The 17,526-nt window shown below is 31.1% G+C and overlaps 1 protein-coding gene across 2 annotated transcripts; it reads right to left on the bottom strand.

The window, feature by feature from the left end:
• Positions 1-67: 67 nt before the first annotated feature.
• On the bottom strand, positions 68-17,517 carry LOC148617440 (F-box only protein 15-like). 2 transcript variants are annotated; one of them, XM_088585047.1, is made up of 16 exons: positions 17,416-17,517; positions 17,067-17,186; positions 15,519-15,584; positions 14,943-15,047; positions 13,247-13,351; positions 12,537-12,635; positions 11,675-11,887; positions 10,374-10,506; positions 7,317-7,399; positions 5,603-5,658; positions 5,024-5,122; positions 4,529-4,635; positions 3,939-4,000; positions 3,317-3,369; positions 2,297-2,379; positions 68-1,182 (listed from the first exon to the last, which is right to left on the bottom strand). In XM_088585047.1, exons 2-16 carry the CDS (start codon positions 17,144-17,146, stop codon positions 1,102-1,104), a joined length of 1,425 nt encoding a protein of 474 aa, XP_088441173.1. In that variant the 5' UTR covers positions 17,147-17,186; positions 17,416-17,517; the 3' UTR covers positions 68-1,101. The 2 variants fall into 2 exon arrangements, with proteins under 2 accessions (XP_088441173.1, XP_088441174.1); XM_088585048.1 differs by lacking the exons at positions 5,024-5,122; positions 17,416-17,517 and having other exon boundaries at positions 17,067-17,315.
• Positions 17,518-17,526: the final 9 nt, after the last annotated feature.

Below are 17,526 nucleotides of genomic sequence, written 5' to 3'. Positions count from 1 at the left end.
TTAGTTTTATTTGCATTTAATCCTTTAGGAAAGTGAAAGGAAATAAATATGAGAATGAAAACAAAAATAGTATGACATCATTTTTTTACAAAAATGCATAACATATGTATATTCAATAACATTAAGTGACAATCACAAAACTTTCTTTGCATGGAATATAATATTTAGTACCTTACCTACAAGCCTACAATAGTTAACGGTAGTGTACATTTGAGCATCAGTTACAATAACAAAGTTATTTTTTATTTAAGTTTCCTTTACAACCAAATAAAATGCTTTACAACTTTTTTGTGAAAGTGACGAAAGAACTTCATAAAACAAATTCTCAATACATCTTTTTATATTGAAATTGTAAAGTCATACATGTGAGAATGTATATTTTCTTTCAGAGAGGCCACTTAGCTTTTGAAGAATAAATTCTGAATAAATGTAGCAGAATCCCACTTAAAAAAAAAACAACAAAAAACTACAATTTTACAAATGCACTTCCTTTGTTCTGTATATGTTAAGATATATATTCCATTTGAGGGAACTGAATACATTTATTCATTGTGTGTTAGTTGTTTAATATTATTTTTTATTATACTGCTCCAAAGTGGTGAGGTATTGTGTGATACCTTCTGAAAAGTTGAGTGTCCGCCCATCCCCCAATGGTTTCCAGAGGATAATTCCAGAACAGGTTGATGAAATTTGCACAGTTGTTTAGTAATGTAGAATACAGGTTATGTTCAATTTTTAGCAAATTTTGGAGTTAAGCTATGCCATCCCCCTTTTTTCCCAATATGTGGCATGTTATCACTTAATGTTTCATAAATGCCCTATTTTTTTGCCTTGCATTCAAGGGGGATTGATAAGGCCTCATAAAGCTAGTTAAAACCCCACTTCAGGTAGAAAAAGAAAATAAACATTTGAAAATATTTCTTCTTTGCAAGAAATTTCTATTAGTTTAAGACATAATGATAGTAATAAAAATTATCATTTCTTGATCATATCAACATTAATGAATTGTGTTACTAGGTGGCCTATCTAAAAATGATAATGACAATTTAATTTTATTGCTTCATAGATAAGGATCTTGCAGATAACTGTAAACCATTATTATCACTGGTATAAGTCTTTTCCTGCTAATGTGTCCATATTAACTTCCAATGAAATCTGGGTAATATAGCTCCTTTCCTCATCCTGTAACATAAGAAGAAAAATTCAATCTACAAAGGAAAAAAGATGTTCTTCAATCTTGTATGGAAAAATGTCATTAGAAACAGTCAAAATATTATGAATATTAAAGAACCTCAGTGAGCATGCACACAACACCCTACATAGCCACATTTGCACTCTTTAGAAAAGTTTAGTCCCTATAATACCCTAAAAAGTGGTCCTTCTTGGCTGATGTCTGTGCAAATCAATTCAATCCAAACTTTTATCACAACTAACCATTCACCAAATTATATGACAGGTTAAAAATGGAGGTGCTAACCAAGCCTAAATCAACTGACTTGAACAAAGTCCCCCTTCCAAAAAAAAGTGGTTCCCATTCTAGCTTTATAGTTATACTTACAATTCATCAAAATTAGAAGGAAATCCATATAAAAATTGAGGCCCTTTAAGGGACAAGCCTAAATCAATTATTTTAACTAAGTTCCCTACCAAAAATAGTGGTTCTCTGTTCAGGTTACTAAATGCTGTGTAAATCAATTACATCCCAGTTTTATAACTACTAAGTTAAAGGCTTTGATTAATATATCTTTTTGTAATGCATTTGCACTCTTTAGAAAAGTAATGTTAACCTGTTCATAAACACCACTTGTCTTTAGTATAAACCATGATTATACTCTCCTATGGAAGGTTATAATGAAGACTGTAGAATGGTTACCATTGTCCAAACATCCACAATCAGTGAGATAAATCAATAAATAATGCTTTCAAAGCTTTATTTTACATTTGGTGCTATAGTTCATAAAAGAAAGAGCCCTTTCATTGGGACTGAAACATTATGGGAGACATCATTTCATGTGCTTTACCTTGTAATTAGTTAAGGTCTGAAACATGGTTCAACTGGCCACCTTTCATTTTGAAATGCCTGTACCATGCCAGGACCATTACAGTGGTTTTCTAACTTTCCGGTTTTTGCTCTAATATTGCATTTTATTATACACTTTCTTTTGACTACTGCCTAGATTTTATCAGTTTCTTAATTTTGTTATTACCCTTCACTTATAAAGTGAACAACTTAACTTTAATTGTTCAGACCTAAACTTACTATTATGTATAATACACTGAGCTTAAATATACAAACCTGATCAATCTGTATGTAGACTTTTCCTTTTTGATTGTTATACTCTATACACCCTGACATCTCTCGACAGTAATCAAAGTCCACTGTTAAAGTACAAATTATTTTTCTGTTTATCATTTATAATCAAATGATAGTTTCATTTTTTGACATTTGCTACATAGAGTATAAAGACTGGATAAAGATTCCATACAACAAATAGACTAAGTATTAGAAAATAATTAAATGTTTTTGTGCAATAAAAGAATATAATAGAGAAATATGGAAAAAAAGTCGCTATTCATTAACAAAATTGTTAGTTCTTTTGTTAAACATTTAGCATTTTAGACACAAGCATTTTTCAGAATGTCTTAAATAACAAAGTTAAGATGGGGAATGTTAATCTGCCAAACACAAGCATAAGTGCCACAAATCATATGAATTTACAAATGTTGGAATTTCTTGGAAAGTGATATAATATTTACATGTGGTTCTTTATAATGTTTCATTGCCAAAATCGTATGCTTTTCATATACATTTAGGCATCAAATTTGAGCAAGTCAATCATTTAATCATGAATTGAGCCACATATAATCTTCTTATATTATATATTATATTCTTGGCATATTTTGCTGTGTATACTAGAATCTATAACATCATAAATTATTATCATTACTGGTCATACTGGTCAAACAACACCATTTATTGTGTGAAAAACCTAAATTATGTACTAACAGTTTTGTGAAAAAAATTACTTAACTTTAGTAACCAAGTAAATAAAACAATATCCATTTATAAAACAGTGGATTTCAAAGAAAAAAAAGAAGTTGATATTGGACAGCATCCCAAAATGCTTTAAATATATACCCAGTCAATATAAAGCCATACATCGAAATCCATCCATTGGGAGCCAAGATAATTGTGACCAAAGTCAGATGGACAGACAGACAGACAGGGTGATTCCAATAAACCACCCATTTGTTGAGTTAGGTAATACAGTCTGACAGTTGTATTTGTGTGTATAACAAATTTTACTGCACTTACTTCCGTAAGTCAGTTTTGCTCTGCTTCCATCTTTTTTAATACTAACAGCAGAGCTAAAATAGAAACAGAACAATTGCTAAATACAGATGAATACAAATTTGGAACAATATAAAAGAAACAAAGAAAAATGATAAGTCAAACTCTAATGTTATCACTAGACAGAAAAATTCATTTTGTTTTCCTCCCTTGTAAAATAAAGTGTAAAATATATTCATGTTTACATCAAATTTTACCTATATTTAATGTATATAGAAAATTCAACACAAATGTTCAGATAGGCAAATTAACAAGTTGTTTAAGAAATGACTGTTAATTTTTTTAGTCTATGAAGAAACACTGAATCACATGGTGCCATTAGCAGGTTATTTTTAAGTGTGCACCATGGGCATTGAGGTTATGTCAAATAGACCAATAGAATATAACAGCCATTCCTTTTAATTTAATTTTAGTATCAATATTCAACAAGGAAATCACAATTGATGAAGTCACAGTCACAAAACAAAATTTTGGTCATGATATGATAAGCAAAATCTCTTCAACAACCAAAGAGCTCTATAAATGTACATGGGGTTGAAACTTTGTTAGTGGCTCAATTTTATGATTCTAAAATAAATCAACTAACCAACAAAACCATACAACTTTCCCATCATTGTTGACTAAAATCATATCTAAACAGCAAACACCCTATTAAAACAATAAAAAAGTACTTCTGAATCAGTGGTCATCTTGAAAGTTTATTTTGAAAGGCAAATTAATTAGGACAATTTTTCATTAATTTATTCCATACACATGTATATGACTGATTAAAGTTACAATGTTTTTCATCACAGGAACATAACTTTTAAGCATGACTGGTAAAATCTGTTTTGACAGTAAAACCTTAGTATATTGCTATTCAGGAAGTTTATTTAACAGTTTGCCTCACTCCATATCCTTCATTGTAGCTCAGTTGTTAATATAAAATTGTTACGCTTGAATTTATGATACCACTACATTTTTGTAAATTTAACTTTTCAATAATTGTGCAAACGCTGTGTTGGAAACAACAGGGTTCATGCCGTTTGATTTGAGAACAGAGAAATAGCTTGAGGCTCAAAATGTAACAAATATATGAAGTTTTGTAACCTAGAATCTTCAAAATTTGGTGCTAGTACCATTATTTGAAATATTTTGGTGAAATTCTGAGGTTATCAGCTCCAATACATGCTTTACCTTAACTTTTCCTTTAAATGCATCTGTTTTCCATGGAAAAACAATTTCTTTCTGTAATATCTGTCGATCACTCTCTTTCAGTAAGTCAAAATGGGCATAATTGCTTTCTACATAATAAGCAGACATAATACAAAATGTACTTAAATAATAAAACATTACATGTTTAATTTATGCTGCAAACACACACACATAATGTTTTTAGGCATTAAATGTAATGCATATAGAGTCAAACACACATTGGTAGTGATTATTTATTATGGCGCAAGTAAAATCGTACCAGTAGACAGGAATCGTTATACAGTTGATAGGGAAAACCAGTAATAACGTTCGTTAGTAACGTTACCTGCGAAAACGTCACATTACATCTACTACACTTTCCAACAGAATGTAACAGCACAAAATATTACAAAACCTAATTAACCAACATCATGTTTTTAATGTTGAAATAGTAACAAAATTACAGTATTTGTTACCAAATTTTTCAATTGTACATACTGATATTGCAGTTTGGACATTCAACATTTGTAAACTGATAATCCCATACTTCTTGTTTCATTGTTCTCAGTTGAACAGTACAGCTGTACCCAAAAACACCTATAAAACAAAACTACTGACTGACAGTTATGAAACTAGGAAAACAGAATGTACTAATATCATCATTTTGAACCTGATGGTATAATTTCAAAGATGCATACATTTATACTCATGGTTTTCAGAGGGACAAAATGTCTCTTTGTATGCATACTGATAAATTTTTTTTTTCAAGTACATGTATCACTTTTGCATAAATTTTTCTACAACAAAAATCAAGACTTCAAAGATACCATGCTTAAAATAAAATCGATCCCAGTGAACTTTAATTATTCTTCAAAAACTCAATTTTGTAAAACTTAATGTATTGTGTAGTAGCTGTTATCATTTTTCAAATTTTCATGTTTCAATCACATTTCAAAAAAGTTTAAGAAGCCCCAAAATTGCTCTATGTCAAATTTTAAAAACAATTAAAAGTGAAACAGGATGATGAATAAGGAAAATCATGGTGCTAAATTGGAGGGTAATAGTAAAAATACTTACCATACGAAGATTCTGATAAACTTAGAGGAATTTGAACTTCTGGTGGCTGATAAACCCTAATAAATAATGCAACATTATTGAGATACTGTGAAATACCTCACAAAGAGATACCCAATGAAAAAACAATTTCATCATTAATACTTAAGATTTGCTAAACTGACATGGTATTACATGGCCACTTTAAAGGTGCAACTTGACAACATCAGAGTAAACAGGCAATATTCATATTAATTTAAAAACTAGAAACACTGTGAGAAATGCTCACTAAATTAATACTCTCCACTCCTTCATTGACAACATGCACCTTTTGACTGCCAAATAGATTTAACGTAGTCAAACTTAAATAAAGATTATGTGAATGTTTCATTAAAGTCCATTCAGTTGCGTAGGAGGAGTAACAGATAAGATGGGTACCCCAATGTCCACATATTCAATTAAAGTCCCTAAACTGACTGAATCAAAGTGCACATTTGAAATATGAGATATAGATTCTGTGAAAGTTTCATTAAATTCCATTCAGTTGTGTAGAATGAGTAACTGATAAGAGATGGGTACCCCACATCAGAGAGTAATAAAATTCACGTTTGCTGATGTGAAACCTAAAAAAAACAACTTCAGATCAAAATCTAAAATAGACAATACACAATACTAAACTGTGAGCAATGCCTTGATACCCCAACTCCCCATTTGATAACATGAACCTTTTGACCTCCAAATAGATTTGGATCAAAATACAAAATAAAAGGTACACAATGAGAATGTGTAATAATGATTTTGTGAAAGTTTCATTAAAATTCATACAATGGTGTAGGAGTAGTGAAGTAAGAGATGAATTCCCCATGTCCCCATATGTCCCCATCTGTATAAAGGACAAAAGTCCATGTTTTGCTATGTGAAACCCCCAAACTGATTCAGATAAAAATTTAAAATAGGAGGTGCACAATGGGAGTATATAATAAAAAACTTATTGAAAGGGGTAGGTTCACTAACACATGTTTCACCCACTTTGTGAAAATTTCAACTTAACTTCTTTACTTTCCTGCTAGCATATTTTGAAGTAAAAATGATATCCAAAACCTACCATACACCAAAGAAAGTCATAGTCGAGTCGATGTCACCAAATACTGCTTCTACATGTATGTAGTTCAACTTTGTATGAATAGTGAGTTGTTTAATATGGGATAGCTTTTCAATCCAAATTTATAGCAAGCTTTGAACAACCACATATTTTGCCAGAAGTTGTAATGATATGGAAGGCTGTTTTTGAACAAAGAGTTCAACACATTCACTCTGTTTTCTAAATAAAATTGTCTCATGTAATAATTTCCTATGATCATATTTTGAAGTAATGATATCCAAATCCTAGTACATATCACATGCATTTTTTTCCATAACTGTTTTCAGTAATTTGAATTTCTAATTTTACTTAACTTTCATCTTCAGTTTGACTGAAACACATGCATAAACAGAAATATGAAGACATATGTATATTTAACAAGTGAATTATAAAATTTTCAAATTTATTAAGAGAACACTTTCATTTTGGGAACTGATTTTGATATTTCCTGTGTCAAATGAACAAATATTCTATTCCTGTTCTCCTTTATAATTATCAATATTACAAATCCTTGTCAAATTAAAACATTATATCAATGTCAATTTTCAAACACATTTGCAAAGTTGCAAATTTTGAAATGATGAAACAGAAACCTACTCTGCAGTAGTTCCCATAATGCATTTCTTTACCAGACCAGGCAAACTGAAGGATGATGTAATAAAGGCTAATTCTCCACCTTCCTGGAAAAAAATTAATACAGATAATAAACAACCTTCATTTCCCAACAACAGAGGGTCTCATCCCTTACAGGGGTTCTGTTGACAGTGTCAGTGTAAGACTGTTAGCGATTAGATACTTGACTAAAGAACTTGCAAAAAACAACGTACTAATTTCGTGGTGTACTTATTTTTTCATGGTGGACAGAAAATCACAAAATACAGTACCCAAGACATTGATTTCAAACTCTATAAGATACTAATAATTTTTTTTTAAATCATGAAAATCGATACCTGCAAATATATTCAGTAATGACAGAATCTGCAAAAATTAGCAACCACAAAAATTAATACGTTTACAGTATACAGTCGGCACCACAAGGTTGAGGTTGTATGAAAAAAATTCAACAGTCATCCCTCAAATAAATATTACAGTACAGGTTCTATTAAAAACATTTTGTTATGCTGTTTGCATAATTTAAAAAACTACAGTAATAGACTTAACTCCTTTACATTGAAACACAGTTGAAAAGTCAAGTTAATACCAAAAACAATTCTTTTTATCAATATTCTTAAAAAGATGATTTTCAATGATTATCTTTTACTATTAGATCAATATCAATATTATCTGGTTATTTTCATTTTGGCTATTTTTTTAACTGGTTTGGTCCTAAAAATGGACAGTAACCTAAATATTGGCTGTTATATAGTTTGGGCAGTATTGACTTTAATAATATATATGATTGATAAAGAATGTCTGTGTACAAAAAACAAGAGGCTCCCAGGAGCCTGAATTGCTCACCTGGTTAAATTTTTGCCTTTCAAGGGCAATGACTCCAACAAGGAGTTATCTAACAATTTTGACTCAAGATTGGCAGGACTTATCATAAGGATCATTTCATCAACGAAAGTTTTTAGTTTTCAAGATATTTGCCAATAAAAAGCTGCAATTTAAGCACAAGATATGCCTGTTGTCCTTTCAACTTGTCCTTATGCTTTTAATAAATTATGATCAACTAGAAATACTGTGAATATCCCCCCTCAAAAAAAAAAATAAAAAATGCATAAAAAATTTGGCACTATCAAGGCTACCTCAATTTAAACTAAGTTTGCTGTCTTGATTTTACCCATACATTTCTATCTTGTTTAAAACACACTTTCCTGACAAGGTTAGCAAGTACCTTTTATATTTATTAGTCGATCATCATAAAAAATGGTATGTTTTAAACGATTTTTCAACGAATAAAGTTTTTTAAAGAGTAAAACTTCATAACACAGAAACCTAAAATTTGACATTTATACAAAGCAGAAGGGAGCTTACTTCAATAGATATGAACAATTCACCAAAGTTCCATAAAAGTTAGAGAAAGTGTTTTTGAGTAATTGTGCGAAAACTTGAAAATCTCCCATTTTTTAAGTATAAAAATTCATAACACAGAAATGCAAAATCTTCAATTTATTAAAATCAAAAGGTGAACTTATATCAATAGATATGAACAATTCACCAAAGTTTCATTGAATTTGGTGAAAGCATTTTTGAGTTACTGTCCGAAGTGTGGACCACGGATAGATGGATGGACAAAGTATACCATAATACGTCCCGTCCTTGACGGTTCGATAAAAACTGTTTTAAACATAATTGTTTGCCTTTCAAGGGCAATAACTTTAAAAAGGAGTTGTCCAAAGACTTTGATCCCCACAAACTTTTGTACACCTTATCATAAGGATCATTTCAGCAATAAAAAGTTTCATTCTTTCTATCATAGTTTTCAAGATTGACAACTTTGATCCCTGAAGAATTTTGTTGGCCTTATAATAAGGATCATTTCAGCAACTGGAAGAATTTGGCTAAACCTAATGGTTCTGACTTCTGACTGACCCCTTCTGTTCTATTTTTAGTGACAATGGCCATGGTTGTAATGATGGATCAAGAATCCCTACATCAGTTCTATGCAGAATACCCCAAGAAACATTTATACCAAGTTTGGTTCCGATTGGTCAGGAGAATATTTTTGAATGAAATAACATTAAAAATAGCCAAATAATGTCGAAAAAGGGCAATAACTCCAACATGGCTCACCAGATTAAAACAAAAATTTGACCAAAGATAGATCTTATCATGCTGAACACATTTATTTCCATCAGAATTTGGCTAAACCTAATGGTTGTGGAGATATACGAGAAAAAATTCTAACTAACCCCTTTGTTTTATTTTAAGTAACAGCGGCTATGGTCTTCCACGGATCAAAAATAGGTTCTATGAAAAATACTCTAAGGAACATTCATACCAAATTTGGTTCCAACTGGTCAAGTTGTGTCAGAGGAGATTTTTTATAAGAAATAACTTAAAAAATAACAACAAACGTTGAAAAAGGGTAATTACTCCAACATGGCTTAACTGATTAAAATGAAAATTTTAACACAGATACATTTCATTATAAAGAACACTTTATTCAAATATAAGAATTGGCTTACCTAATGATTTTGGAGATATATGTCTGACCCCTATACAACAACGATGGACGCCAAGTGATGGCAAAAGCTAACGTGGCCTTCCGCCAGGTGCGCTAAAATAAAGTTATGATCCAAGAATTTTTAAAAAGGGGATCCAGGCTAAAACATTTCCATTTTTTAACAAAATTTGCACAGCACTGACTAAACCTTTCAACAAGAGAGTATGGATTCCCCATCCAACTCCTCAGAAGACCTATAACTCCTTCCAGATAGACTACATATCAGTCTGCCAACTTTTAGGCTCTGTTATACAGTACATTTCAAGGCATGAGTACTACTCATTACATAACAATGAAGGTGATTAAATAGAACTGTATTTATATGAATAAAGAAGATAGATTTAGCACTTAGTGTGACAGAGTCGTAAAGGTTTTGGGTATATACCCTCTGTACAGGAGATTGAGTTTCAGCTCCCAAAACCCATTTCTGGACCTGCCAGTGATATCCCTGTATGAGAATAAAATGTCTTAATCATGACAATTACCTTCCAAACACTAATGATAAGGTCGTCCAAAGAGTAGACCTTTAGATGATCATCAGCACCCACTGGTTTTGATTTATCTACAACAGAACTTAGCTTGGTCTCCATTGTATACAGCAATGATCTTTTATAGGGCCTGTGAAAAGTTAACATATAAAAGAAGGAACTTCCATTTAAAACATTTTGTTTTTTGCAGTTACAATAATTGCATAACGAAAGGATTAAACTGAGGAAAGGGGGCCTATATTGTACATGGTAATTGATGCATTTTATTTTCATATTTTCATGCACAATTATGTTTTCCTCTCTTGTTTGTTTCTATTTGTGTGTCAGAAGCCATGAGGCAATTAAGTTGATTTGTTAAAATTAAAACTCCTAATTACCACCACTATATGCTAATGTGAAATTCATGTGATTTACATATGCAATTCATTAAACATTATTCTGATGATGAAAATTCATGTGAAATTCTGATAAAAATCATGTGTATATGCTGACTTCAATAATAATGTGACATACTAGTATTCAACATAGAAAAAATCATCAATGGATTCCTAATAGACAAAAAGATCATTTTTTTAATAATTATTCTGATTTTTGAGACAAGGGTATTCCCATTTTAGCAATCTGATATTTGCTTATCTCATCCACAGGTGAGATAAAACACTCCACAGTAATGACATCAAGTATCATATAAAACATTTTATAACATCTTTTCAATACAAAGAGTAATCAAGGGAACCAAGGTTACAACGGTAATCAAAAGAATGTAATCCAGGGACAAAGACCAGATATGGAAAACAGACATACACAACAAAGAACATAAAGTAACTAAAATCAAACATACAAAGTAACAAAAGCAAATGAGCAACATGGACTCCACTAAAAACTGAGAGCATGGACCAGATGCACTGGTAGGGTAAGTGTCCTCTGAAGTGCTTTTTGAATTGATGTACTTAAAAAATTAACTTTAAAAGTGAGAAAAAGAATCAAACAGTGCTAGAAAATGCAAGACCAGGAATTCTCAGATATACTTGGGTAAGAAAAATGTTCTTAAACCAGACAAAGCTTCATTAGAGAGCTTGAAATATTACCCTTCTGTGTCTGGAGATTTTTCTGCCTTCCACTCACAATGAAGTTAAAAGGATAACTTTTATGGCAAATATACCAATGCCAATATATAGATAACAACTATCAGTACATTCTGATATACGTGTAACAATATCTAAGACAGAAACAGAAAGTTTTGGTTTTTGAACTTGTAGACCTTTACTGTATGAATCTATATTTTAAAAGCAATTTACCCATTAGCAATAACCTTCCCAGAGCTGCTATCGAAGAATAGTGGATTGCAAGAATAAATAGATACACTCTTTACACTGCTAACAGGAATCATGGTAAGTGAGTACCATCGAACTGACACCGTCAACAAATGAAATGTGACATCATGATGTTGTAAACGATGTTTGTTACTATCAGTGTCTGTCAGAACAATCTGCCAGGATATACCAGCATACCTAGAAAAAATGTGGATTACCAATATCTAATGGTAAAGCAGAAAAATATTTTTAAAATACTGTCAGCAGGTTCACTGGTACACTTAAATACACGCTGGATTTCTAACATGAAAATCCTATTGCTAGATTATTTCCTTCACTGAACATCTACATATAGTCCGTCTTTTTAAGTTATTTATAAAAAAATTCCTTGAAATTCAATGAGCAGGATCAGATTTGGTGGGAAAAAAAAAGATTAATTAAAATAAAACTGGTATAAATGTAAGAAATATTTAAAATCACCTTAATAGATAAAATACATAGGGTTATCTACCCTGTTCTCAATGCATAGTTATATCAGTACAGATCTTAAAAGCACCTAAACATGAGGAGATTTTATGGTATTTCTGTACAATTAAGATCTTGTTGTAGTTCATATCATAAATTCAGCAGTTAGTGCTTGTATTTGTTATTGTCATTTTATACCAAAATGAATTTGAACATCTGTGATACTAGGAAAACCTTGAACCATCCATTAGAAACTCAGATTTTTTATGTTTTGAAATAAAGACCCTGCTGCATTTTTTGCAAAAATAAAAACAACACAATAATTTCCATATAATACTATATTTAGAATATATGCACATACATTTTTGTATCTTATACTTACTTCAAAGCAGTTTCCACATCTTTACAATGAATTATACCAGTGTATGGATTCTTTTTCTTCAGAAACCTAAGAATTCTTTTATTTCTCATCTCAATACATCTAAACAATATAGGTATAATGTTAAAATCTTGTTTGTAAGTGCTACCAGTATCTTATTCCATTTTTTTCAATATACTTATAAATCAAATTTGAAGCACATGTATAAAAGATAAAACTTTCCTTCTGAATTCTTTTAAGGATCAGAAAGTATTGACAAAGCAATAATGGTTAGCTAGCTTTTTAAATTTAGTCTCTCTAACTTGCTTAAATATTTTTAGTTAAATAATGACTGGATGACCTTTTTATTATCATTGTTTTAATCACTAATATGGCTCATCATTTTTTTCATTTATGATATTTACAAAACAAAACTACAGAGAGACAATTCACAAACATCAAAGTCCAAATACATGGACAAAAAGTGATACACAGGAAACAGATAATGTACATGTACATACACCATGGTAAGAAATAAATTAATTTTAGATTAACACTATGATCCATGTGAGGACCTAAATTACTTTAACTGGTTTTTAACATTATTTAAGATTGGCTTTGTATTTCAAGTTGACAATTTCTTAAAGCATTACTGTGATCTTTCTCACAGATTTTGATCACAGTGCTTGCAGTATAATTCCAAATATAAAAAAAAATATGAATATAATGAACACCTCTGCATGAAGCTTGATTTCAGATTTGCCATTTTGAGATCAGCTGGCTGTTCGTTTTGTAATTGAGTTGGAACACTTCTTTGTAACAATGGTTTCCACAACAAGCTGCAAATAAGATCCACAGGGAAAATAAATAACTGCATAGACATGTACAAACAGAAATAACTGGCAGAGTAGTTCTTTTAATTTACCGCCTATGAACATATATTCTTTAAATCTACTAAATAACTTTCATTTCAAGATTACATGTAGCTTAAAATCATATAATTCCAAATACAGAAATATCAAAATAAGATCAAGAAAAGACATAGCCTTTAACTGAAATAAATTTATACATAAAGTGGTATTATCATAAAATGACATTACCTAATATGCTTGTTTCTGGTCCCATTTTTTGCCCCTTGGTCTTAAACACCCACCAAATCAATCCAAGCTTTCTTTTGGTTGTATGACTACTTGGGGGTACATTTTCAAAGAGATCAACTCAATAATAATCAAGTTATTATCTGGACATCAAGAAAACAATTGTTTCAAGCCCTTTTTGTTTCCCTTATTACTAAAGGATTAAAATCTCATCACCAAATCAATCCCGGCCTGAACTTTGAGGTATAAATATTGTGGAACAATATCATAGACATCAACATTCTTTTAATGAACTTATATTGTTAATTCTTTATAATGCATGCTCATCTTATGCCCTCCCTACTTCCTCCAGGGTCGATATAAAAAATGATAATGTTCATGTTTGAACTTTCATTTTACAATATTGTATCTTCTTGACTTGACTTTTTATGAGCAACTCTGCGGGTGTTTCTAGAAAAGCAGAGGACGCTTACCCTAACGGTGCACCTGGTCCATGCTCCCAGTTTTTAGTGGAGTCTGAGTTGCTCATTTACTTTTGTTACTTTGTATGTATGATTTTAGTTACTTTATGTTCTTTGTTGTGCATGTCTGTTTTCCATGTCTGGTCTTTGTCCCTGGATTACATTCTTTTGATTACCGCTACAACCTTGGTTCCCTTGATTACTCCTTGATATGAATTTGCCTCAAGAATTATGATAATCATTCAATACCCTACAACTGACCATTGTCCTAACACAAATCTGCAATTATTAAAGATAGGCTGCTAAACAGTCAATACTTGGTAGTAACCAAATAATCATGTCTAAGTCATGTAAGGATAGTGTTTGGTTAGTCATGTTTTAAATTCTACCACATCAATATGAGGAGTAAATTAGTTCTGACAGAGTACTGGTATATAGTTCTATAATTCCATCAAAGACACAAATAAAAATTCCTGACTTCATTTGTAATTTAGCCTTCAATAGACAACATCTTACATGTATATTCTGGACACCATGTTGTTTAGTCAGTAACAGGATTGAATATTTTTATAAGCTTCTTGAAAATGTTACTGTTTACACACACTTGACCAATAATAATGGCAGGGAATCATTGAATCATGGTAAATAAGATTAGGAATCAAATACAAGTTCCATTAAAATTCATCTCTTTATAAACCCAGCCAATTCACTCACAAACTTTGGATTTTTATTTACATGTTTTTTGTGAGCACACCTGGCCAAATTTATACAAGTTAAAAAAATTCAGATAAAATAATTTTCAATGCTTTAATCTTGGAAGGTTTTTACTGTTCATGTGCATGTACTTATAAATAAAGAAGACTTTAACTTACTTGTCTGATGACAACTGATGCCACTGATGACAAACCTGGGCAACTGTTAACAGATCACCCATAGTCAAGTATCCAAATATCTTCAGGATTATTTCATTGGGTATACTACAGGAAAATACAATATTTAGATTTTGCATTGTGCAATTAATACTGATAGAAATCATGTTGAAAAGGTTAGGATAATCATTATACAGTAGTTTATTAAGGAAATTATTTTTTTAAAGAACTAAGTAATTTTAAAATCCACTTGGGTTCATTTCCTGTTTCAAAGATAAACAGTACTGTGGAATGGATAAATTTGGTTCCCAATGAAAAGGATATTTCCATTGATGTGTATATCAAAACCACAAATTCAAGAATCCATGAACTTGTGTTTCTTCCCTAATCCACGAAAATTGGTATCCACAAATTAAAGTACTTTCAAAATATTTTATGTGCCTCATATAAATTGTAACTTATCAATAGCCTTAATAATATGGGGTAGCTTTATAAGCTATAGTAATTGATTGAATACTTTAATGGGTTTACATGCAGTACAGTCATTTTTTAACATGCATAGGTGTGACTATGACTCACTTATAAATACAAGCCTTCATTTTCCTTGGTGCTGTATGGACAAATACTTTCTTTGTAGCAGGTGACCTGTTGAAAGAATATTTATAATTAATTTGTGAAATATTGGTTCCAATAATGTAAGCAAAAAGTTTGAAAAGGAAATACTTGTAATTTTCATTGTGAGGGGTAAATTAAAAATCTGCATTGTCTATAAAAGCAAGCCGCATGAGGCCAAAATTTTTGAATTCTCATTTTCAAATTTTGGAGCAGATCCAGCTTTATCCTTGTAAGTTTTAGCAGGTCTGATTCATATGTGCAAATTCTGGATATATAAAGTTCTCTATGGATGGCGGGAATATTTTACATACTTGTAACTACATGTGTGACAAAAACAAATCCACATCAAGCTGATGAAAATACACATGTAATTAATGCCAGTGGTTGGAAAGGCAAGGGACAATGGGCCATTAGCCATTTCTGGCTGGAAACAGCCCCTTCATCTAAAAGAAAACTGAGACATATATATATGGTTTTTTAACAAGAGGCCCCTTCAGATCGTAAAGATCTTTAAAAAATCTTGAAAATGGTTCCTTTTCAAAATTTCCACCCCAACTACTGAATGCTAATCAGTTTTCTTCGTGCTAATAAGTGTCAATTTCTTATTTTCTTGCAGCAGAACTTCCCTGTTAAAGCTGTTTCTGCTGCCTGCCAAACTCTATCTGGGAACCATCTCAATAATGTTATTTTCTCATTAACACAAGTTACTGTTGAGCTCCCTTTGTCCTTGCTATTAATTTTAGTCAATAGGATAAACTACAGAAACAGTAGCTACACATGTATAGCAAATGTTCATTACAACCATATCATATAAGGGTAAATACATGTAAATACCCAGAATTTTGCTGTCTCACGTGTACATGTAGGCGACTTCAATTGCAGTATATATAACACTTGTATATATTCGTGGTTTGTTTGTAATACAGAATATAATAGAATAGAAATGTGGTGTTACATATAGTTGATTTAAAGTATGAAAAATTATTAATTCATAGAAACAGATCACCATTGATGACCTATGTATGTACAGTGTGGATGCTCTAAAATATTAATGGCTCAAAATTGTTCTGTTGGAAGTAATGTATTTCAGAAATAATATTTGCAGTTAGGAAGTGTGTTTGAACTTTTAACACAGACCCACAGGGAATGTTATAGGAAGTCTTACATATTCTGTTGGTCTAGTGTACAACTACTGTAATACTCTTACAAGTTGCATCTGTCTCATATCAAAAAGTATATAAGTCCCTTGTAGAAAAAAAACAAATTTGAAACTATATTGTATTTTATTTTTTTCCTTTTATCTATGGAAAAATTCGTGTCAAATCCAAAACATGTAAAAGATAAGGCATATACATTTTGTTACTTAGCTCTGTCAGAAAGAGTAATCGATGAAACCTAGATTCTAACGGAAATCAAAAGAATGTGATCTAAGGACAATGACCAGACATGGGTATTTCCAATTTTAATTTTTACTTTTAGAGCACATATTTCCAATTTTAATCATACATGTACCTTGCATTCCTCCCAGAAGGCGATTCCTTCTTCTCCGTCAAGTATTTGGCCAGTTGTTTTCTGTGATTCGGCTGTGCCATTAAAGAGAGCTAACCGCGACCAAGACTGTGATATGATAACCTAAAGAAATTGTTTACATGTTGACAGGAAAATCCAAATTCATCTTAAAACATATTTTAAAATCAATTTCGGATAAACCAAATTTCTGTTCGCTAAATTTATGCACTGGAAACAAGATTTTGCCTAAAACTTTATATTCTTGATTAATTTATGGCAACCATTTTTGCTGTTTGTTTCATAAACAACGATTTAAAAGTAAATTAAAGAAAAAAATCGTTTTAAATCTTACGGGTCAGTCCAACCGTCGACTGGCCAAAATTTTACGATTCTCATGTTATTTCCGGCATATTTTGTGAAAACAGCCCATGTAAACATGAGTTCAAAATTCTTCGACTTTTAC

The sequence above is a fragment of the Perna viridis genome, chromosome 5 (assembly GCF_037379345.1).
Source record: "Perna viridis isolate PV_CMFRI_1.1 ecotype Kerala chromosome 5, ASM3737934v1, whole genome shotgun sequence".
In the NCBI taxonomy this organism is placed as follows: domain Eukaryota; kingdom Metazoa; phylum Mollusca; class Bivalvia; order Mytilida; family Mytilidae; genus Perna; species Perna viridis.
Note: the sequence above shows the minus strand (reverse complement) of the source record. Positions and strands in the feature narration are given on the sequence as shown.

What these genes read in the sequence shown, in the direction of transcription:
- LOC148617440 (XM_088585047.1), bottom strand. Translation starts at nt 17,146, where the DNA reads ATGGCACAGCCGAATCACAGAAAACAACTGGCCAAATACTTGACGGAG. An exon ending in ATGAAGGCTTGTATTTATAA is followed by an intron (nt 15,048 to 15,518) that starts GTGAGTCATAGT and finishes ATTTTCCTGTAG; the next exon opens with TATACCCAATGAAATAATCC. An exon ending in GGGAAGGTTATTGCTAATGG is followed by an intron (nt 10,507 to 11,674) that starts GTAAATTGCTTT and finishes AACTTTTCACAG; the next exon opens with GCCCTATAAAAGATCATTGC.